At 38.5% G+C, this 24,495-nt stretch overlaps 1 protein-coding gene across 2 annotated transcripts in view; it reads left to right on the top strand.

The window, feature by feature from the left end:
* The window catches only part of stxbp5a (syntaxin binding protein 5a (tomosyn)), a 77,736-nt gene extending 56,046 nt beyond the window's left edge, over positions 1-21,690 (top strand). Inside the window, exons 8-27 of one of the 2 annotated variants that reach the window (XM_053481304.1) lie at positions 1,211-1,334; positions 2,147-2,225; positions 2,398-2,552; positions 3,078-3,150; positions 3,244-3,391; positions 4,090-4,157; positions 6,278-6,318; positions 7,212-7,432; positions 9,179-9,357; positions 9,488-9,613; positions 10,134-10,285; positions 11,543-11,605; positions 13,878-13,925; positions 15,304-15,354; positions 17,477-17,758; positions 18,003-18,366; positions 19,231-19,396; positions 19,496-19,607; positions 19,982-20,202; positions 20,334-21,690. In XM_053481304.1, the coding sequence (XP_053337279.1) occupies positions 1,211-1,334; positions 2,147-2,225; positions 2,398-2,552; positions 3,078-3,150; positions 3,244-3,391; positions 4,090-4,157; positions 6,278-6,318; positions 7,212-7,432; positions 9,179-9,357; positions 9,488-9,613; positions 10,134-10,285; positions 11,543-11,605; positions 13,878-13,925; positions 15,304-15,354; positions 17,477-17,758; positions 18,003-18,366; positions 19,231-19,396; positions 19,496-19,607; positions 19,982-20,202; positions 20,334-20,375 (2,715 nt within the window). In that variant the 3' untranslated portion in view covers positions 20,376-21,690. The remainder of the gene's footprint in view (positions 1-1,210; positions 1,335-2,146; positions 2,226-2,397; positions 2,553-3,077; positions 3,151-3,243; positions 3,392-4,089; positions 4,158-6,277; positions 6,319-7,211; positions 7,433-9,178; positions 9,358-9,487; positions 9,614-10,133; positions 10,286-11,542; positions 11,606-13,877; positions 13,926-15,303; positions 15,355-17,476; positions 17,759-18,002; positions 18,367-19,230; positions 19,397-19,495; positions 19,608-19,981; positions 20,203-20,333) is intronic. The other variant, XM_053481311.1, reaches the window with a different exon arrangement.
* Positions 21,691-24,495: the final 2,805 nt, after the last annotated feature.

The raw sequence follows: 24,495 nt of genomic DNA, 5'->3' as shown, positions 1-24,495 counted from the left end.
CATTGGTCTAATGAGAACCATATTAAGTGTACAACTGAAAAGATGCTGTAAGTTTAGCTCAAAACAAGAGAGCTCATCGCCCAAAGAACACCCATGGTGAGGCATGGTGAGGTGGAGGAGGAACTTGATAAGGGGCTACTTCTCTTTAGCTGGGACTAGAGCTTTAGTTACAGTAACATAGAGAGAATCATGGATATTTCCAATGATTCAACACAAATCTCTGTTATACTGTGTACCACAAAGTGGCATCTCCTCTGTGCAGCACGCATAAGCTCCCAGCTACGTGTGATTGGCTAGTGCTGCTGTGATTGACCCTCCCACCCTGAAAGCATGGCTTTTCTGTTGCGCCACTCTGGAGGCAGGTTTGGAGTTTAGCCATTGTCTGAGTGAGCTCTGTGCTGCTACAGTGGGCTCCAGATATAAATCTGCTCAAATGAAGGTTGTATTTTGCCCTGGTTGTAGCCAGAAACCATGAAGGGCTACACAAGGGTACTTTGTTTTCAAAATGCTTATTCATTACTAATAGGACAAAATAATTAGCCTATTAAATTGAGTTAGCCAGGTTTTCAGCTTGATCAGAAATGACAGGTGATCAGCTATCTCATCCAGTTTCGATCATGCTTGAATCATTGGAAAATCTGGCATGCTTGATCTCTAGCTAGATTAAGTACTGTCTGAAAATCATCTGGATCGAGCTTTCCTTCCCAGGTTGGTAGCCAGTGTCTCAAGTACTTTTGCCTTATTTTGAGATTTTGTTGAGTGAGAGACAAATTTGTGTATGTAAGAACAAACAGTTGAATTTTTCATTAAAGGAAAAAATATATATAATAATAACAACGTGCAGCTTGAGTCACATTGCCATATTATTATTTTACACATATTCTACAAATCAAGGTTATGTGCATTGAACTATGGATAATAACTATGAAAACGAAATCTCTTGTGACCCTGTTCTCATCTCCAGGCTACAGCACATGGGGTCATGACCCCAAAATAGAGAACCAATATATTACTACATGCACAAATACTGAAGCATCTGCTCTTCGATTATTATTAGGTGTTTTGTAAGCAGGGGGCAATAGACTTATATACAGGTTATTAAATCATGAGCTATTTCATACCATGTTAATAATGGACGTTTCACTTTTTTTTTGTCTCTCTGTCTGTCTGTCTGTCTCTCTCTCTCTCTCTCTCTCTCTCTCTCTCTTAGGCGATCCATTCTGTGGCCTGGCACCATGAGGGGAAGCAGTTCATCTGTAGTCACTCAGACGGCACGCTGACCATATGGAATATAAAGTCCCCAGCCAAGCCTGCACAGACAATCACCCCACATGGTGAGAGGCAGATGTACTAATCCCCTGCAAATATCATGTGGTACACCATATAGCATTTTTATGGCAGTTTTACAGCGGACGTCAAGACGTGAATTTTATTGCCAGTTACGCAATTCGGCCTAATGGTGTTTTAGGTTCATAAATTTTCACTTGACTTATTCACTTGACTTATTCCCTCTCCTAAAAACACCCACATACATGCAAACCCATTCACAAAAAACATATGACTATAATAAGATATAATCTCAAATTCGAGAAGATATACCAGGTAGCTCTGTAAAGTAAATTGTACCGTAATTTGATTTCCTGTTTTTAAACTCATGTTGTGCAGTAACCATCATTTTATTTATTTATTTATCGGTCATTTTGTACACTCATTTTTCTTAAGCTACAGATGGAAAGTGAATCTAGTGTCCCTTTTAGTGCAGCACATGCTTTTCCCTCTTAGAGGAATATTGAAGATGCACCTTTAGAGACCCTACATAAACCATAATCATAATCATAGTCAATCATAATGAGAGAGAGAGAGAGAGAGAGAGAGAAACAGAAGCACAGAACTTTATATCAATTTATAAAACACAGAGGGAAACACAGAGGTTTTTTTTTTTAAATGTGGCCTTGGTTTTTTTTTTAAATGTGGCCTTAATTTATTATGGTAATGCCTGTTTTACCTGATGGCTAGGAATGAATATGTTTTAGGCCACAATGCTTATTGCCACATCCTGTTTTAAATGGAGAAGGGTAGTAGTAATGAATGAGAATGGGGCAAAAGATAAAGTATTTCAGATTCATCTGCTCTGTTTTGGTTTTAGGAAAGCAGCCCAAGGATGGAAAGAAGCCAGAGCCATGTAAACCCATCCTCAAAGTAGAGTACAAGACAACGAGGGCAGGGTAAAGTGCCCAATGCCTATATATATATATATATGTGTATATGTATATCCTAGTATGAGGGGCCTTGCCTCCCATCTCTGACACACACACCCATAGAGACACTTAAAAAAGCATCTAAGCCTTTTGAATAACAGTCATCAGTCATACTGTTTGTATTTACATGTGTGTACAGGGATCCATTTATGATCCTGTCCGGCGGTCTATCGTACGACACGGTTGGTCGACGGCCATGTTTGACTGTTATGCACGGGAAGAGCACAGCGGTGCTGGAGATGGACTATCCTATCGTAGACTTCCTCACACTCTGTGAAACGCCATATCCTAACGGTAAAGCTTTCTCAATAACACCCCCTTTTTTTGATCTGCCGCTTTCTACTGCTTCTGTCTGTAGAAATCAGTGACTTTATCACGGCTTTAGTGATTTCATTTTGCATTAATGTGCTGTTGTTCTCTTTCCTCAGAAGGCATCCACCCTTTTGGTAGATTTTATGAATAATCATGCAGCCAATTCCAAACCTTTCTGTCAGCACATTTCTTTTTTGTCAGTATTTCATCGAGACCAGTATGAGCTGAGACAAGCGAAAGTGCTACTGCTGCTGCTGCCAGTTGCAGTGCATTGTTCATTTTGCCTGCTTTTTATTTTTTTTTATTGATTTGCTTATCTATTTATTCAGTTAATGCTAGTCATTCAGGAAATTCAGCCAGTGCCCAGGGTCACAGAGTTGCTTCATTTCTCACCATTCCAACCAGAAGTACCTGCTGATATCTATTCTGATGTTTAGAAAGAAAGATCTACCTTAACATTATCATACATAAGTGAATAAAAAATTTTGTTTCTGTCTGCCTGTCCAGATTTTCAGGAACCTTATGCTGTAGTTGTCCTTCTAGAAAAGGATTTAGTCGTTATTGACCTCGCACAAAATGGGTATGTGCCTATTTCCATTATTCACCTATAGTGTATGCCTGTGATTAAAGTAATCTAATCCATTTTTTTTTCATTCTTTTTGTTTTCGAACAGTTACCCGATCTTTGAGAACCCCTACCCCTTGACCATCCATGAGTCTCCAGTGACGTGTTGTGAATATGTTGCCGACTGTCCCGTAGACCTCATTCCTGCACTTTATTCAGTTGGCTCCCGCCAAAAACGTCAGGGCTATAGCAAAAAGGTGGGAGAGCACGCAGCCGCCATCTCATGCAGTCAGTGTGCTTTGCAATGATGTGTAATCTATGCGTTTTATCCCAGGGACTGTATTTTACTGAGGGATGAGAATTTGTCTTCCCTGGCATTTATAGCTCTGTGTGCTATCTAGTCCTAATGTAGTGTTCAGATCCATTGCCATCCCACACTGCCTTATCTACATTATTGTCAAACCTCAGAATCAAGCCCTTGACCACTAAGCATTACAACAACATCTGTTCTGAATGGAGGTTGTTTCAAGCTAAAAATGTACACTTCAGATACACACAAGCTCCACTCTAGAGGTGTGTGTGAATTCCTTATGTGCGTGTGTACCCTGCTGTGCAGGACCATTGTCCCAAAATGCTGCATCTCAAGCTCACATCAGGAAGTATTTGTGCGTGTGAAAAGAGGTGAGACCGTTCGACCGACTGCAAAGTTCAGGCTTTATGCTGCGAGCTGTGTCACAGCGAGAGATGCAGACCGACCCCTTCGGAGAGACAGCATAGCGGCATGCGCAGCGCGACAGCCCTCCATACCCCCATTCAGTTTCTCAGAGCTCTTTATCACCCTGACTAGCTTTAGCCTAGCATGTACATGTATGATCTTCTGCTAAACAAGAGCACTATTATATGTAATTGCATTTCGCTTTGATTAAAACGACTTAAGCCTGTATTCTTTACACAGGAATGGCCTGTAAGTGGTGGAAACTGGGGCCAGGCCACCCAAAGCTATCCTGAAATAATAATAACTGGGTGAGTATGTATGTCTTTGTCTCTGTGTGTGTCCCTGTGTGCAGGGGTGAGAGTGATTAATATTAATCAGTCATAAGATTAAATCATTAAAACTACCTAGGTGTCCCTGGTCCCCTGGGACATGACTTCACCAGACATCTGGGGATACCTATGGCTGTCTGGCACAAGGATGTTGCCAGCAGATCCTTTGGGTGCTGGGTTGTGGGGTGGGGTCTGATTGGATTGGACTCATTTGTCCTGCATGTCCTATGGATGCTTGATCAAATTGGGATGAGATTGGAAGTTTTGAGGCCAGACCAACAATCTTGAACTCTTTTCCTGCTAAGCTCCTTAAACAGTGAGCTGTGTTGCAGGATTGACTTTTTAGCCATACATTGGCTATTCTGTGGGATCGGGCAGGACAGGTTGGCCTTTGGTCCTTGCTGGACTGGGTAAGTCTTGGGTGGCCCTGATCCTGTCACCAGTTTGCTGGTGTATAACTGATAATTAATGTTAATGTGTTAATTTTATGGCTGATCACTGTGTATCTATCTATAGATCTATCCCTCTATACATTTCTATACAGTTCCATGAAAAAGCTTTTTTTTTTTTAGTTGCATATTTGTCACACTTAAATGACTCAGATCGTTAAACTAATTTTAATATTCCACAAAGATAACTCGAGGCAATACAAAATGCAGTTTTTAATAAATTTCATTTATTAAGAGGAAAAGGCTGTCCAAACCTAGCCTATGTGAAAAATTAATAACCCCCCAACCCCCCCCCCCCTTGTTAAACAATGGATGAAATACAGCTTTTTAAAAGCAGAGATAAAATTAATTTGAACACCCAGGTGTGATTACTGTCAGACCTGTTGAATCAATCAATACTTTTTTTTTTTTTTTTTTTTTTTAAATCTAAGCCATTTCTAAGTCTTATGGACTTCAGTGAGCCTCTGTGAGAATCATTATGCACAAATGTAGAAAACTTGAAACAGTGATAAACCTTCCCAGGAGTGGCTGTGGAGCTTCAGCACCTGGACCTGAACTTACCATAATTGATGGAACCATGAATTCTGCACTTCACCAGAAAATCCTGAAGAAGAATGTTTGTGACTTGGGTTTCTGCAGCAGTGATTTGAAACACACTAGCAAGTGCACCTTTGAAAACCTCAAAACAAACAAAATTAAGGTTTTGAAGTGGCCTAGTTAAAGTCAGAGTGAAATATTCTTTTTTAAGCACAAAATAGGCAATATGACGAACTGAATTTTAGTTCATTTTAATAGATTACCCATACATGACTAAGCAAAACATTATAAAAATGTAAAAAAAACACAGGCAAATAAATCTAGATTCACTTGATCATGTGTTTTTGTTATTGTTTTCAGTTGTTTCTATGACCCAGAAAATCATAATAATATGCTCATTCTGTAACTATGTCATCCACATCATCTGGTGGTGGTAAAATTTACCCCTTATACAAGTAAAGATAACTTAAATACTTTATATTTAGGCCTTAAATACTTTATATATGTGCTTCAGGCGTCCCCGTTAACACACACCGGGCGTCCATATAAGCACAATTTTTTTATTGTCATTGACCTCTGGTGTGTTGCCGGCAGGTATCTGTGCCACTTGAGCTGCTGCCAAGGGTGGCACAATCAGTTATTAGGGTTAGGGGGCAATTACTTTTTACACTTGGGGCCAGGTTTGGACAGCTTTTTCTCGTAATGAATGAAATCTTCATTTCAAAGCTATTACTGTAATTTGTTTGATGATTTGCGACAAATAAAATAAAAATCAGGAAGGGGCAATGTACATTTTTGTTATGCCGCAACATTCATGTTACTTAAGCAATTAAAATATGTTTAAAATCTGGGAGGAATTTTACCTACCCTTGTCCATATTATCATCATTAATATTATTATTCTTAGTTATTATGTATAAAGGAGAGTTTACAATTAAAAATAATGGCTTTTTTTTAAGGGTGTCTTTTGTAAACACATGGTTTCTACATTTGTACAGGATCCTAATGATAGTTTTCATGCAGCAGTATGTAAGACGTGTGCAAGTTTGTTTGTGCCCGCGGATGAGTGTGTGCTTAGAATGGTTTAATCACAGATTGTCTGTCTTTCTCGTAGGCACGCCGATGGTTCTGTGAAGTTTTGGGATGCCTCTGCAAGTCAGTACTCCACTTCCATGTGTCGCGATGTATTGAATTCTTTCGCCTCATTTACATAAGGCTTCAAAATAAATAAATAAATTATTAATTACAGTATTACTCTTTTGTTGAAAGCCCTGCTATGCCTTACTGAAATATGAAACCACAGTATCAGCAAAAAATATAAAAAAATAAATAAATTAAATAAAATCTCAGATATTGGAGTTTAATTGTATGTGAATGTCCTGAGAGGATGCATTTTGTCCCTGGGGCAGGAAATTCCGCACTAACTGCAGTAAGTCGGTGCATTAAGCAGGAAGCCTGGCTTCTCTATAGGCCAGTGTGCTTATCCATGATTATAGATCTGGCTGATCTCTGTGCTTGTACTGCCATACACCGTGGCAATCGTGTATTCTCTATCCATTTATCTCCACTTCCCAGAATGTCTCTGTCCAACCCTTGCTCTTTTCAGAGCCAAATAAGACCCACTTAGCTTCATTTTCACGTCACATAATTGTGATAAATTGCACTTCCCAGCATTCCATATATGGTTATAATCATCCTGCTGCTTTATGCGTGATCTGGCCAGTCATTAACGACGCTACCGAAATGGTATTGCTTCTAACAGCTAACCGCTTCACCTTTTGCATAATAAAGAGGATTTATTTAAAACAGATTTGTGCGAATGGACATGGAAATATGAAGACTAATTAGACAAGAAGCGGTAATCCTGTGTTGGGAAAAATTGCCTGTGTTAATCCTCGGCTATTCGTCCGCTTTGCCTGAACAACTGCAAATTGTCTATTAGCGCCGCAATCTCTGAAGGAAATATAAATATTCATCTATATTTTTACATTTGTTTTTGTAGCAAATAGCCCTGTGCTGAGATAAACTCCATTCCCTTTGATCCTCAGTAATGCTCCAGGTGCTGTACAAGCTGAAGACTGCTAAGGTGTTTGAGAAAGCACGCGGTAAGGAGGAGAAAGCATACACCGAGATCGTGGACGAGGATCCGTTCGCCATTCAGCTCATGGCGTGGTGTCCTGAGAGCCGGATGCTGTGCGTGGCTGGCGTATCCGCTCACATCATCGTCTACAGATTCAGCAAACAAGAGTTCACGGCAGAGGTCATACAGGTAAAACTCAGTGTGTTCGTGGATGTGCATTTGTGTACTGATTTGAGCTGTGTGGTCTAGACGACAAGTACTCGTGTTTTTTGAGAGTATCACCTGTTCATGTTTTAAGTTATGGTTGGTGCAGTACTGCCACCTACTGGACTAGAGTGTGGAACAAAAAATTGGCAAGAAATAAGGATTATCACTATGCATCTGCATCTGTCTGAGAGGACTGTACACACAATCATTCACGAAGACCACTTGCACATTACAGGGACTTGGCTGGGAGTTACTGCCACATCATGAGTATAGTCCTGAACTCGCTCCAAGCCAGTTCCAAATTTCCACATGTTTGGGAGTTCCTAAAGGAGGAAATGTTTCAGACGTGAAGGAGGCAATGTGATCATGGCTTTTGAACTTTATACTTTGATGGTATCCGCTGCATAGTGTATCTGCATAGATAACTGCATTAGTGTATCAGGGAATTATATCGAGAAATACTATTTTTATTTTCATTACTGTGTTCTGTCATTCTGCACACTCAAAAGTCCCAGTTTGACTTGAACACTGTAATGGTCTGCAGATGACTCACATTGAGGATAACAATTGTTCTCCATTCTTCTTAAAACTATGTATATGTGTACTGTATGTAAGACGCCGGTTATATGTAAGTCCCTAAATAAGTTTTTTACCAAAATTGCATATTGCAAAATCAAAGGCATGATTTTTTTTTAGGTTTGCAAATGAATTGATGGTTTTGTACTGTATATAATTAAACAGGACAAGACGTATTTCCATAGACGTTCCTGAAATAGAAAAAAAAAAAACATTCAAGCAAACTTCATGATTGGTTTTGCTAAAGGAGCATGCTAAGTACAGACGCAATGCGGGTGATTAGGATGAGTGCCATCAGCTGTTGAATATTATCAGCATGGCTTAATTGGAGCAAATTGAGCCCATTAGCACCTTGGGTCCCTTGGCTACACACACACACACACACACACTTTAGTGCTCTCCTCTAAATTATGAAGAGTGACACTACTGGGAATTGGTTTAAATTATTAAAATCTTTCTCTGCAGAATTTAATTAAGTTGATTGATTTGTATAGCTTTTTTATGTTTACAACTACAGCAAATTACTTGAGCAAATTACAAAATGGCTCCCAGCTGAATCACGAGTTCTCCTTTTGGGTATTCCAACTTGCTGTGTTGTAGCTCTTTATGCCACATCAGTGCTCAAGACCATTTGTGTTGTAAGGCCGCCTTTCACTGACAGTGCGATTATTGTGAATACGAAAAACAGTTAAAGAAAGGCGCATAGTCGTGGACTAAAGCTAGGAAAATTACTTTAAAAAGTTATGGTACTGCAAATAAATAAATAGCAGGTGAAAATATTAATTTCCTGTTCTATTGGGAATTTTAATCTAATCCAATGGCAAATGTAACTTTGCTTAATTCTAGAAATATGTTCTTGAAATTAGCAAAATTGTCTGCCAGCAGAAGAAACTCTATACCCTACACCTTTCTACATACCGTACATGTACACGTATAACATGACCGCACATTATGTATCAGATTATTTATTTAGTAGTTATAAAGACTGAAACCATTAATGAATCGAATTGCTAATTTGCTCAGACTTAATAGCCCACATTACCTCCTGCCTCAGTAAGAGCTTCCTTGACTTGAATCCGTTTACTTCATAGCATCTATCTGAAAGTTTTTCATCTGTTTTGGTTCCCATCTGTGATCTGTGTGTCTACACAGTTATTGGAGGTGCGATTGCAGTATGAATTGAATGACCTCGAGTCCCCAGAAGGGGACCAGACACCAGCTCCTCCCACTCCAAACACCTCACCCAGTCTGCAGAATGCCACACCTCACACACACCCCTCCACCAGCAGCAACTCATCAGATGGCATAAGAGATAATGTGCCCTGTCTCAAGTAATCCGTCTCTCTCGCATGTCATTCTTTCTGCTTTTCAATATACTTCAACCATATTTCTTAATTGTAAATTGTAATTAAAGGCAAATCTCTCTGTCTTTCTCTCTCTTTCTCTCTCTCTCGCTATCAGGGTGCGCAGCAGTCCTCTGAAACAGTCTCCTGGATATCAGGTGGAGTTGGTGGTTCAGTTAGTCTGGGTCAGTGGAGAGCCGCCACAACAGATTAGCAGCCTGGCCATCAACTCCTCATATGGCCTGTGAGGGTTTTTAATCCTTTTTTCTTCTTGTTGACCTAGCTGTATTTTTCATACTCATACTAAGGTTTTGGACACAGTATAATATATATAGGTTACAACAATCCACAAACAGTATAAGCAGTATTTGCTTGACACGTAAAATTTGTGTTTATTCTCTATAAATTACTATCTAACAGTATAATAATTGCTGTAATTGATAGACAGTATTCATTTCTTGCTTTTAAACTTGTGCAATATATAAACAAAAAGGAGACTTACCTTTATTTATAGAAAGGTTTTTCCAGACACTTGTTCTTTAAGTTTCTTTATTGCATATTTTATTTAGTTATCTTTTGGCTCTATTCTCCATAATGTTTACTAAGTGCTATTCTTACATTATTATTATTATTATTATTATTATTATTATGCTTGTTGTTGTCTACTAAATAAATCAAAAAATTATAATTGTGTCCAGTCCATCTGATTATTAAATACCCGAATACACCCTTTGTGTATGCTCTACTCCTTCCCCTCCCTGTAGTGTGGTCTTTGGCAATACTAATGGCCTGGTTGTGGTAGATTACCTCCAGAAGACTGTTCTATTGAATTTAAGCACCGTAGAGCTGTATGGATCCAGCGACCCTTATCAGAGACAACCACGGTCACCTCGCAAGAGCAGGCAACCATCTGGAGGTAAGGAAATCACTTAAATATGGCACTGGACACCAGATGATCTCCCATCAGCCAACAAAAACTTCATGTGCTTATCAGAATTAGTTTAATAGAATTTAAAAGTAATGCGGAACAGAGAATGTGAATTAAAAGTTCTCTTTAGTCGCTGGCACATACGTTACTATGTAGTGAAATCCTGGAACACACTGAATAAAACTGATGCAGTGTGCTGCATTGGTTTGTAGGTACTGTAGAGTGACCTCCAGTGGTGAAAGAAGGAACTGCAGCTCGCCTAAGTGCTTGCTGCCTGGTAATGAAACCCTGTCCACGGTGCCTCTGTGACAGATTGGCAGTCGGATTATTAGGCTCAGGCATTCCAGTATGCGTCATGGTTAATGAATGGTGTTCAGCAGTGGGCTCGGCTTCTGTCTTTTCATCTGCCAGTAGTGCTCGTGGGCAACTCAAACCTAAAGCGCCCAAGGTTTAAAACTACTTTTAGAATTTTGCTAATGGCTCATATTTAAGTTTGAACTACAGAGAAAATATACGGACCACCATTTCAGGTGTGTAATGTCTGTGATGTTAAAAATGTCTGATTTGAAGGAAGTAAGTTTTGTTGTATACTTTGTTCTCAAGTCTCTATTCGCAGAGTCTGTAGAAAGTGTCTCCTGGAAAACTTAATGGTAACTGGTTACAATTATGTAACTGGTAATTACATAATATTATGTAACATAATAGTAAATTATTTCAGATGTTTCTATGTTATCTTTAAGTGGTTAAATCACAATTGTGACTCATTGAGCTGAGCTTGTTTCGGCATCCATAACACTGGAAATAACCCCCCTAATTAACTCCTAAATATGGGTGAGTTACATGAAGTATGGAGCTGGACGACATCTCGCATCAGCCAGTGCTAGTCACATGTCTCTGATCATGTTCACCGGTTTGTATCATTGTTTCCTGCTTATTTAAGTTCCAGGTTTGTCCATCTTTCATTGTTGTTATGCTGCATGCCACGTGTTTTCTCATATCCAAGAATATATTTTTTATAGATTAGGGTTTAGATTAACCATAGCTCCTTTTTATTATCACATTCATGTTTCACACTGAATAATGGCTTTTCCTGGGAATAAAAAGCTGCACTTTCAAATGCTTCACATCCATTCTCAGACAATAATTCATATGTAAGAACAAAGAGTATGATAACATAGACACAATAATGGGCATTTTAAATAGTGAGATAAAATCAGTTAATTAAATGTCTGCTTTTGTCTGTAGGGCTGTGTGACATCAACGAAGGCTCAGCTACGTCAGAGGACCGCTGCAAATCCCCCACCTCAGGTAATATGATCTTCTGTGATGCTGATCAGCAGACCTGGCTGTATTACACCACCCAAACTCTTAACCCCTGACTTTTTGAAATGACCCTTTCTTTTATCTATTATATTAAATTAACTGGGTTGAAGCTAAGAACAGATTTTGAAAAAGTTTGCAACATACTTAAGACCCACAGTAAGAAATCTTACATGTGGTTGGTTGTCATCGTTTTGAGGAGGTTAAATAGTTTTTTTAAAAGAACCACATCTGGTGATGTGGTTCTATTGCTAGAGACAGACCTTGTGATGGAACAAGTGATACCAATAATAATAACAATAATAATAATTTATCAAGCTGCTATGGGTTTATTTAGAACTTGTTCAAAGAAGCATCTACATAAGAAATTCAGAATTCATAAATAAAATCATGTGAGCTTGGCAAAAAGTCTCCCATAGAGACCTATAAGCAGACTCGCTAACCATGATTGATCAGCTTTAGATGATTAAAAAAGTTACTGATTATTATAGTATGCTGCCAAATGGCTTATTTATTGTAAATGCACCCCATTTGTCAAACCCAGTCCTTTCATATCAGTGGCATTACAGAAAGAAACGCAACATATGAAATAAAAGTAGAAATGATTTACAAAAGCAAGCCAGCACACATTAATAAATAAAGATAAATAAGATTAGTCATTCAATTAAGGCATGAGAACTGGCATGCTGCAGTAAGTCAGCTGGCATTAGGCTACTAGGAGATACAGCGCATGCCACTGGGAATGGCGAGAACGTGTATTTAGAGACTGGCATCATTTTTTTTTTGAAGGATGAAAGCTGACTTAAATTTTTGATCCATTTGCCACAGCATCTCAATTTTAATGCTTTGCAACACTTTATAACCAGCACTAATTTCTTTCCAAGACCAGGTTTTTTTTTTTTTACTTCTTGCACATAGCACATATCCATGATTAGCTGAGAGTGAGAGTGTGGCTTTCATAGGCGTTCAAGTCAAACCTGAACTTGTGAAATTTATCGTGAATGAAGTCATAAACCAATTGACATTTATAGAAGAGTGGAATGCCTGATTTATAAAAAATCAACAAATAACTTGCCACAATCCTAAGAGCTGCATCTGTTTGTGGGAACTGTACACATCATTCACAAACACCACCTGCACATTACATGAAGTCCCCTGGGAATTACTGCCACATCCCCTTTACAGGGTGCCGTATCAGGACTGACGCTAAAGCTTTCTACCTGGGATATGAGAAGAAAAAAATCCACTGTAATTTAATGCATATATAGCAAATCATGTCTAATTGATTTTTGGTTCAGATGCTGTTTTTTAAACCATACATGGAAAGTATGTGGACACCTAACTAAAACACAAGTTCCATATTTATTCCCAGCTACACGGTTATACCGCGCTGCCCTGTTATACTGCGTGTTAATAATAATTCCATGGGATGCTCCACATGAGGAATATGATGTAATCTTACAATATAGACACATTTAATTTTCTCAGAATACTTCATTCAAAAAAGGGGGATTACTGGCATACTGTTAAAGCTTGGCCTTGTTTGATCACAGCCTTAAAGACCAGTTGGTTATTCATTATCCTGGGACCAGGACTCTGTTGTGCACGTTGCAACTTATTCAATGTCTTCAAGCAGACAAAACGTTGGGCCAAATATTTACTTACTTACTTTTTACCTTTTTGTTTGTCTGTGGAACAAATACAGAGTTAGTTTATGGTACGAATTTACATATGACTATTAAACATGATTCTGATTTCAAACCCCATACAGTACAAGTTCTCATTCACACACACACATTTATCAGAAAGTGCACAAACACACAGTTTATTGGAAGGTGCAAATATCAGTTTGTTTATTTATTTATTTGTTTATTTACTTACGTATTTTCAGGAACAGATTACATCTGCGTCTTGAGCACAGACACTTTCCATTTTACAAAGTCTAAATTGTCTGTTCAAATTGTCTATATATTAATAAAATTCATCATTTTGGTTTTAGCTACAGATAAAAAGTAAAGTTAATAAATAGAGGTAACCAAATGTGTGGATCGCATTTTAATACTACTGTATTTTTCATTCAGTTGTTCGATTAGAAACCTAAATCACCCCCTAGCTGCTGTTACATTTTACTACAATTCAATAAATACGTTTCAGGCTTAAATATATGTATTCAGTCGCACATGCATGGCATTGCCATCTTCACCGAAAACACACAGAACATTTCTAACTGCAAAATCCTTTACTTCCTTCCCCCAAAAAGTCTTGACGTCTAACCATCAGCAATTCTACAATGGCGGCGGTAGAGGAGGTAAGACGGAGAGACAGGGAGAGGACGAGTCCCCACCATCTGTGTGCAACCACTGTCTCTGTTTAAAAAACAAAACATACAGTACTATAGAAAGGATTCTGTGGCCTGCACGCTACATGTTTGTAGCATGTCTGTAGTGTGTAGCGTGGTGCATCCGATGTTTACTTGTCACACAAAGTAGACGCCTCACTGGATGTGTCACGTGACCATCTGCATTGGAAATAGATCTCTGTCGTTTGTGTGTGTGTGTGTGTGTGTGTGTTTGTGTGTGTGCATCTATTAAAAGTTCCAGCTGTGTTTTTAAGCCTAATGGTAACTAAAAATTTAGTCTTCATAGAAAAAATGGGATAAGGTAGCCATTCCCAAACTTAAGAAGGCTGCGTACCACCCAAACAAAGTTACTCATAACTCCACAGGCTTTGTTTTATTAGTTCTGGTTGCTTAATGCTTAATCAGAAATATTTTATGGGAATTTTGAACTTATTTACAAAATTGAAGTTTAAAAATGTTTTTTGTTGTTGTTGTTATTAATGACCTCTTGCGGCCCAACTGCAGTCTGCGATTTAATTTTTATTTGAGACAGCTAAATCTAAATAAATGTTAGGATTTCCTGTTAATATATTAATATCAAATAGACTCAGACTCTATTGTTATTTAGTTCTTATTATAAAGCGTTTGTGTTGTGGTTAGCACTGTCACCTTGCACCTCCAGGGTCCGGGTTCGATTCCCCGGCCAGGCTCGATTCCCGTCTCTGTGTGCATGGAGTTTGCATGTTCTCTCCGTGCTTGGTGGGTTTCCTCCGGGTACTCCGGTTTCCTCCCACAGTCCAAAGATATGCAGGTTAGGTTAATTGGCGTTCCCAAATTGCCCGTAGTGTGTGAATGGGTGTGTGAGTGTGAGTATGTGTGTGTGCCCTTTGATGGATTGGCCCCCTGTCCAGGGTGTACCCTGCCTCATGCCCTAAGCCTCCTGGGATAGGCTCCAGGTCCCCGCGACCCTGAATACAGGATAAAGCGGTAATAGAAGATGAGTGAGTGAGTATACAGCGTTTTTGTTCATTCAGAATTCAAAAGGATGCAGTTTGGTTCTCTCTCCCTGGTTTTGTTCTCCTGTTTGATGCATGCTTGTAGCATGGGTTCCAGGCAGTTTCGTTCCTCCGGGGCAGTGTCAGACCCAACGTCCACTTCCTGGTTATGTCTGTCCAGCATGCAGCATTTTAACTAAGCCTTTGTTTTTACAGTGTCATAACTGCACTGTTTGTGTTCCCCCAAGAATATTTTGGTTGTCACCCATTTCCCAGAAAAAAAAAGTGCATGACTGTATCCTCAGCCGTTCTTGAAAGTTGAAGTTTAAAGAGAAGTGTTTTCTTTCTTCCAGCAAAGATGTCACGGAAATTAAGCTTGCCTACTGAGCTAAAGCCAGACTTGGGTAAGCTTTGACTCTGAAATTATTTCATAGATTTTTGAAAATGAGCCCCGACATCATGACATTTGTCCGGAGTCTGGAGACTCATCATTTTTTTCATCATCATGTCCACGAACGAAAGACTAATAGCTCCTGGGAGAACTGTGCAGTTCTTTTCCAACTTACAGGCTGTATAGCTGGTCTGAGACAGATCTGTTCAAGAGCTCATGAATATAAAGCTGTTAAATGACACTGTTTATACCTCACATGAAATTCATATAATTGAAGGTTGTGTGATAACTCCTTTATTTTTCATAGCTGGACCTGACAAATGCTCAGTCTTACTTTTTCTTGTTTAGACAAACAGAAATTCCGAGGTCAGTCTGTCCATGAAGTTTATTAAAATACAGTGGAACCTTGGATTACGAGCATAATTCGTTCACACTCGTAAAAAAAAAAAAAAAGGATTTTCCCATAAGAAATAATGGAAACTCAAATTATTCGTTCCACAGCCCTAAAAAATAAATACATATAAATTATTAACACAAAATATAAAGTAAAAATAAAACAAATTAACCTGCACTTTACATTTCAAAAAGTAAAAATAAATCATGAAAGATAGGTGTTTCAGTTTGTGCGCGCAGGTGCTGCGTATGTGTGTGTAAAGCTAAGTAAGGAAGTAAGGAGCCCCTCCCCCTCTCCTCCTTCTCGTCTTACACACTTACCCTTCCTCCACTCTTTTCACACACACGCATGCATACAACGAAAACACTGGTTTATTAGAGAAATAAACAAAAAATCTTTTTAATGATGCTTGATTAAGCGACACACTAACAGAATCACTGCTGTAAAGTAAAAATAAAACAAATTAACCTGCACTTTACCTTTGAAAAGAATCACGACAGAGCAGTGTTTCTGTGTAGAGCAGAGAGAAAGAGTGTGTGTGTGTGTCTGTGAAGGCGAAAGTAGAAGGGGTCTGTGTGTGTGTGTGTGCGTGTGTGTGTGGTGGTGTCCAATGATGCGCCCGCACACAGGCACAAAGAACAGGCTAATACAGAGAGAAAAAATGGATTTCTAACCTCTGGATTTTCTAATGAGACTTTCTTTTGCTTTACACACGAGCTGTACACACACGCATACAGACACAAAATAAAATGTGTTTTACACACACGTGGTCACAGTGTTATAGTTAACAGTACATGCGTGCACAGATGTTGATTATACCAGTGAGATGCGCACTAAGACCCAGCAGGGGAGACGTGATACTCCGTACTTGTAAACCAAGACTTATTTGTTTTCCAAGTCAAAATTTATTACAAATATTTGCTTATCTTGTGGAACACTTGCAAACCGTGTTACTCGCAAGGTTTCACTGTATGCACAATTCATTTGTTATTCAGTCCAAATAATGTGTCAAAATGGATTTAATGAGATGACCCTCATGCATTAGCTAAATTTACAGGCTTTTTTCTGTAGTGGTTTATTATTGACAGTTTACTGCACAGAATACGTACTTGCCTGCTGCACAGGTTCTGTACTGTATTCCGTCTGTGTGTTATAACATTTCACATTATTGAATATACTATAATCATTTCATTTTCTGACCAGAACAAATAATGAATATTATGTGAAGAACGAGATGAATTTGACTAGATTTGACTTCTGGCCTCTTGAAATGTTGGCGAAAAAATTTTGCCTGAAAAAATTTGTAAAAAAACAACAACAACTGTTCTTTATTTGCTAATGGATGGTTTATATACTACCGGTTTTCACTACGTTGTCTGGAGCACGGTTCTGTATTTTTAAGACAAGCAAGTTTTCAGAATAATGTGCATGTGTGTGCGATGGATTCAGTGAAGAAAGACAAATCAGTGTGTCAGGAGTGCCACCATTTCAACATCAAATCATCATCATAAAAATAGGATGCCATCAACTTGGTTTTTGTTTCTTTTTATTGTTTTCTTTTTCCCACCTGATGTGATGGCAATGTGCATACGGGTTACTCATTCAGTTTCCAGCATAAACAATAAAAGGCAATAATTACACTTCAGTCATGTTTCAGCACACATTTGATGAAGCAGTTTTTATTGTCATTGTTGTTGTTTTTGAGTAGGAGCTTTACTTCTTTTTGTTTTTCCCTCTACTGTCTTACTCTCCGTATGTCCACCACGGGGCACCATACCGCTAGACAACCGGGACAACTCTTTCAGCCGCTCGCGCAGCTCAAGCGTGACCAGCATCGACAGGGAAGGACGGGAAGCCATAACTTCGTTCCACTTCTCTCAAACTTACACACGTAAAATGGACAGCTCACTAAGCCCTGCACTGTGGGTGGGAACCTCTCTAGGTACCGTCCTTGCTATCTCCATAAACATGCCCCCTTCAGGAGAGCAACGGCTACTGCAGCCAGTCATCGTCTCACCCAGTGGTGAGTTTATTCTTCTGTATATCTTGATCTGTAGACATGTTTCAAGTTCTGAGTCAGAGAATTATTTTTTCATATTTTTCATCTTAATTAAATTTTGTAAAGAATCACTTAACAAATGATAAACCTAAATATGGGTCAACATCAGTAAATAATTCGGATGATGATGCCAATATAATGTTTGATCATTGGTGTACTTCTTGGAAATGGATTCCCGTTAACTATCCTACTTATATCGTATACCCAGGCACTTTTATTAAACTAAAAGGAAGCATCGTCCGGATGGCTTTCCTGGATGGATCTGGCTCACTGCTCCCGCCCGCCTCCGAGCCGTGGTATGAAGCAAACACGGACAGTGAGGAGAAGGAAAGAGTAAGGAGGAAGAGGCCAGTGTCAGTCTCACCCTCCACCTCACAAGACCTGAATGAGAGCCAGTATATGGTAGTATGCTCGGAAAAGCAGGCCAAGGTGATTTCTTTACCTTCACAAACCTGCATCTTTAAACACAACATCACAGAAACATCGTTTGTGCTGCGGGCGGACGTGGTGCACGTGGGCGCAGGCATCTGTGTGGCGTGCTTCTGTGCCAACGGACACATCATGACTCTCAGGTACCCTGTGCTGGAGACTCGATTACTTTTTCATCAATAGTTTATCAAGTCAATTAACATTAAAGTACCAGTACTAGTTTTTGAAGGGGAGGGGTGGTGTCCAGAACCTTTCTTGAATGTAACAATCCCCAGACTGAAGTAAATTTGATAAAATCTTAGCTGGGTATTGTTGTCGAGTCTAAATGTCAGTTTCTTAATTTTGGAAAAGACCTTGTTGCTTGTTTGCTCTGTCACATGAAATAGAAGGTAGTTGCATAAGGGTGCTGTAAAACGTGGTTATTTGAGATCCTGTAGAGTTTAGGTATGTTTAGACTGGGATGTGATTGGCTGACTGGATAAATGTGTTTCTATTAAATTGGCGTGTGTATATATGATATTTCGATGGCCCATTATTTTTGCATGCTTGTATGATGACGTATTTTCCGGCCATTGTCCTGTCTGGAAAGGCAATTGCTGCAAAGCTCCAGGGTACTGCAGATGGGAGGAGGTATGGCGTATCATGCAGATGCATACTGTCTGGACCTTGTCTGTCTCCTGATCTCCCAGTAGCTCATTAATCTTTAGCAAGGACAGAGAAATGTCAGGACTGCATCTGCCCACTATTCGTTCTGTCACAGGGAAGGACAAAAACCCCACATGTTAAGAGTTGCATACTGGAAATTATTTAAGATCTTGAGATCTTGAGATCTAGTATACAAAAATATTTATTATTATGTTTGTGAAGGTCAGCATACTTAATGGGATCCAAATGACGCCTGAATCAACCTTCAGTCAGTTTAATGAGAGCAGAATGAATTTTAATGTAACACCAGAAAAAAAAATCCTAATCTAAAGTGTGCTCTCCTTTTTCTCGTCTCCCTCCAGTCTGCCTGGGCTCAGACCTCTTCTGGATGTAAACTACCTGCCGCTCACCGACATGAGAATAGCCAGGACATTCTGCTTCACCAACCTGGGCGAGGCCATGTATCTGACCTCCCCTACAGAGATCCAGAGGATAACCTACAGCCAGGATGTCTGTGAGAACTTGCAGGTTTGTAAACATGATGTGTTTTAAGGTGATTTCAGTAGTAAATGCTGAAATGCCTCGGAAGGAGGAAAGAAAAAAAATATATAATGTGTTATATTTCAGGAGATGCTCAGCGAGCTGTTCACTCCCGTCGAGACGCCAGAGGCTCCAAACAGGGGATTTTTTAAAGGCCTTTTTGGAGGAGGGGCACAGTCACTGGATCGAGAAGAACTCTGTAAGAATGATGATGGGTTTTGCTTTATACACAAATTTATAATCTTGAATAGAGATTGATAAACACAGGTTAATATAAATATTCATTAAGGATGTTAATAATGAATTAATTACTGTTAGGAATTCCACCAGTTCAATTTTTTTTTTTTTTTTAGTTTTGTTAAGCTTCATTTTTTCCATAACTCGATGTTAACTGTTTGACTATTTTTCACACAAGTTATTGATTGATTGATTGATTCATAATTGTTAACGTATTCAAGGGAAATGAAAATTTTCATGAAACAATGAAGAACATCTGAGTCCTAGCATAGTTTATCTTAACTCTGAGTTCACTGATGATATTCCTGATAAATCACTTTTTCTATATCTTTATAGTTGGGGAGTCTGGGGCAGGTAAGGCATCCCGTAGCCTCGCTCAACACATCCCCGGACCAGGGGGCATTGAGGGCATGAAGGGGGCGGCAGCGGGGATTGTGGGCGACCTGGCTCGTGCGCGCATAGCGCTGGATGAAAGAGGGCAGAAATTGAGTGAGGTGGAAGAGCGGACAGCGGCCATGATGGCTAGCGCTGATTCTTTTTCCAAACACGCCCATGAGGTATCATTTTTATATTAGGTTACAGCTCCTTGTTGAACTAGAATGGCCTTTCAGTTTATCACTACCATTTTGGTACCATCTTATTTCTTATCAATTGCTATCTTTTTTCCCCCTGTTGTTGTGTCCTGCAGATGATGCTGAAGTGTAAGGATAAGAAATGGTACCAGTTCTGATTAGCAGACCAGCCCCAGAAACACAAAGGGACTCAACCAATTTCCAACCAATTTCTCTCGTCCTTCCTTCCCTTTTGTCCTCTTCCATCTCTCTTCTTCTGGACCACTGGGATCCCTCTTCATTTCTTGGCACAATGTTAAATAATGTGTGGACCTCAGACTTGCTGGTGGAACTGGAGTGTGTGTGAGTGTGGTTGTGTGCGTGCGTGTGGTTGTATGTGTGTGTGCGTGCGAGCATGTGTGTGTTAGTTAGATGGACCACATGTCAAAAAAATGACAAGACAACCCCTATACCAAGGTCTACTTCCTTTTTTTTTGGTAAATATCCTAAGAGCCTTGGATTTCCATTTCCTTATATACTACATGAGGGTTTTTTTTTTTCATTCTCTTCTCTCCTTCTCAGAAGGAAACTCAGAAACTTAAACAATGGAGTGGAAAGTAATAAAAAATTAAAGCAGGAAAAAATAATATACATATACGTATACAAGTGGAAGAGCACACATCCAACTGGTGGAGGTTTGAGGATTAGCCATTCACAGAAAGTGATGTCACTGTCATGGAGGAGACGGACTTGAAGACCTTGAGAGTTGGCCTTTCTCCCCGTTTTTATCTCTCTCAAGACATTTTTCTCTAACTATGTGCTTCTTTAGATCATTTAGATATATTTATTTAGATAGCAATTTTTTATCAAGCAAATCATATTCATATAAAACAGTCAAATGTTGTCAAATCTTAAGTACTTTATTTGTTTATTTATTTATTTTCTTATTTATTATTGAAAACCTTTCAATTCACATTTGGGAATTGTTTCTTGTTTCTATCAGCACAATCATATTTTACATTAAAGTACCATCTTTAATAGCTAAATAATTATTTCTAATTATGAACGCTTTAATGATAAAACAGATTTAGATAGATCTAATCTTTTTTTTTTTTCAGATGGTATTTTCATGTCATTTGCTGCCCAGACAGCCAGTGCAGAAAAGGGCTGATTTCGGTTAAATTAAGACTTGAGCAAATTACATTATCAAGGTATATTTATTATATACTATTTGGAATCACAGCTTCCCTACATGTAAAATAATCAGAACTCGTTTTTTTAACATTCACTATGTTTCCTGTCAGTGGGATTATTTTTTATCTTATTTTAATTAATTTATTTTTCTTCATAGTTCCAGAGTGTTGAGCTCTGTATATTTTCTTAATCGTGATTTAGTAAGTATTAACCTTTCAGTTTGAATAAGACAAGCACTTAAGATGAATAAATGCTGATTTAATAAATACAGTACTGTAAGTCTAAGTGTTAGGAAAAAAACTAAACAAACAAACAAACAAAAAAACTTCTTATATGTATGATGTCTAGAGGATACAGTCAGGCATGGCAATACAGTGCATATCGAATAATTAGAATATCAGAAAAAGTACATATTCTCTTTTATTATTTAATTAAAAAAGTGAAATGCTCATACATTTTAGATTAGTCTTATGTGAGGGTTCCACAGTCTGATGATTTGGGGGTGCTGGTGTTGGTCCACTGTGTTTTATCAGGTCCAGAGTCGATACCACCATCTACCAGAGCATTTAAGAGCACTTCATGCTTCTGCCTGATGACAAGCTCTATGGAGACGCCGATTTCCAGCAGAACCTGCCCACAGTGCCAAAAAACTCCCACAACTGGTTTGCTGAACAGGCTATTACTGTGCATGACCAACTCACCTGACCTGAACCCCATAGAGAATTTATTTATGAGAAACACCTGACCTATCCATACAGATGAGCAGAAGGTGGCTAGTTTTCAATAACACCTCAGCAGTGCCACGGGCTGATCTTCTCCATGCCATGCTGCACTGATGCAGAAATTCATGCTAAAGCATCCCTGATCAAGTATTGAGTATTGGGCTAAATAAACATCATTTCTCAATTAATGTTTTTTTTTTTTTTTTTTTTATTGAAGTACTGGATTTTTGCCAAGCCGTAATCAAAATTAAAAGAAGCAAAGCTTGAAATAGTTCACTTTAAATGCAATAAAACTAAAAATTACATTTCAAAAGAAAAATGAAGTTTTTACGATATTCTAATTTTTCAAGATGCACCTTATATCCTACATGACCTTCACTAACTGTTCAGTGGAACAAGTTAATTCTGGATTTGGACCAGTGAGACAAAAAGATCGAATGGAGTTTATTTAATCCTCCTGCTGGACTCTCAAACTACAGTTGGGGTGAAAACTCAATCTTCTTAATAAAGCCATACCAGCTATTTAAATTAGTTTGGGCACTTTTTTGTAGGGAGAAATTCAATAAAAGAAAAGAATTCAGATCAGAAAACATGCTGTAATTTCAGTATGCGTTTAACATAGTTATATTCAAGTCTGATTTATTGTCTGCTCGGACATTGCTGCTATATATGTTTGTACACAAAACTTCTTTTCTCTGTCCAAGCATCACGTCTCCCTCTCGTCTCTGTAAGTTTTGCCATTGTGTAAATAAATCAGTCTGACAATCTGGGACCGTAAATTCAAAGAGCGAGAGTGGACGAATTGGTGTGAAAGACAGTTGCCATATCCTGTTAAATGCCAAAGATTTACTTTTTTTGAGTACTTTTATTTGACCAACTGTTTTGTTTTTTTCTTCTAGTTGTGCTGGACAGTGGATCAGTGGATTTTATGTGTCGTATTAGTGAGATCTTGCGTGTGGTTCTTGGTCCTGTGTGGATAAAAATGTTTTTCTCAAAAAGAAATACATTACAGTTTAAAAATATATATTCATCACGCAGTATTCAATGCCATGTCAAACTGGATTCCTCCCATTTTCTGATGGTTAGATCATATTTAGAAATCATGTCGATTAAGTTTACTGTAATTTTTTATAAAAATTATTTTTGTGTGTGTGTGTGTGTGTGCGCGCCTTGGAATGGGCTGGAAGCTCCATCAGTATGAGCGATGCATTTTTGTCATCTTATCATATTTTCTGTTTATAAGCTATATGTTTAGGATCATTATTGTTGAACAAGATAGTGTGTGTGCACTGTGCAAGTCTGTATACATTTCACACAAAATCAATTGTCTTAGCAGTAACTAAGTCAATTATGAAAAAACTAAAACAATAATTATAGATTATGATCGCTGGGGGATCTGTTGTTCACATAATTAAAGGACTTTGCAAAGAACAATTGAGCCATTATTTCAGAACCTTGGTGCTCCAGGTTCCTAATATCATTGTCAGTCAGTGATCTGATCTGTGTTCAAATGTTCAGTAACAATAAGTGCAGTGTGTGAGCCACTCTCAGGCTGTGTATCCTCTTAAGCCCGTTATCAGGCTGCACCTCCAGTTCGCTTCATGTCCGTGAGGATGTTGATTGTTTGCCCTTTGTAATTTTCCAGGAAAGAAAAAAAAATCCCTGCTGAAAAAAAGATGTCTAATATATTTCCTGTCTTTATCCTCATTTTTCTTTTACACTTGTTAATATCGTTTTGTCTTTAAACCAACTCATTGTATTTTAAAATAGTATACTTGCGTTATGAAGTAGATCTTCTCTCGCGCTCCATCTCCTGTCCTCAATATCACAGTTATCGGTGAGTTGCAGTATTTTTCTCATTGTAGCTACTTCTCTTGTACAGTTTTATGCAAATTTCACATGGATGTTTGTGAATATCTGCTGCCACAAATGATTTAGAATTTCTGTAGACAGAGAGTACTGTGCAATGGAAAAAATAAAAATGAATTCAACTCATGTTGTTGTATGTCATACTGCAAATTAGTAATGGCTAGAACTAAGTATTGTAAATGGCTTGAGCTAAGATGGTGTGAGTATAAAAGTGTTTTTCAATATACATCAATGTGCCATTCAAACACATTCATCAGTTTAATACCGTTAGGGAGCACATCATAATGCTTTCCCAACAAATTAATCAGATCATATGGATTTTACAGATTTTTTCAATTTTTATGTGACATACTGTACCACCTGCATGATTTATCAACTTTCAAAGTTTTATTATATATATCACACCAAATATTCTATTATACAGAATTAGTCGTTTTTAGATGTTCAGATCTCCAAGAATGAGAATGCTATGAGCAAACCAGCAGATGGTCTACAGTAGACAGCTTCATTATTG

This window comes from Clarias gariepinus, chromosome 2 (assembly GCF_024256425.1).
Source record: "Clarias gariepinus isolate MV-2021 ecotype Netherlands chromosome 2, CGAR_prim_01v2, whole genome shotgun sequence".
Classification (NCBI taxonomy): domain Eukaryota; kingdom Metazoa; phylum Chordata; class Actinopteri; order Siluriformes; family Clariidae; genus Clarias; species Clarias gariepinus.
The sequence above is the reverse complement of the archived record's forward strand: the minus strand, read 5'-3'. Positions and strand labels throughout refer to the sequence as shown.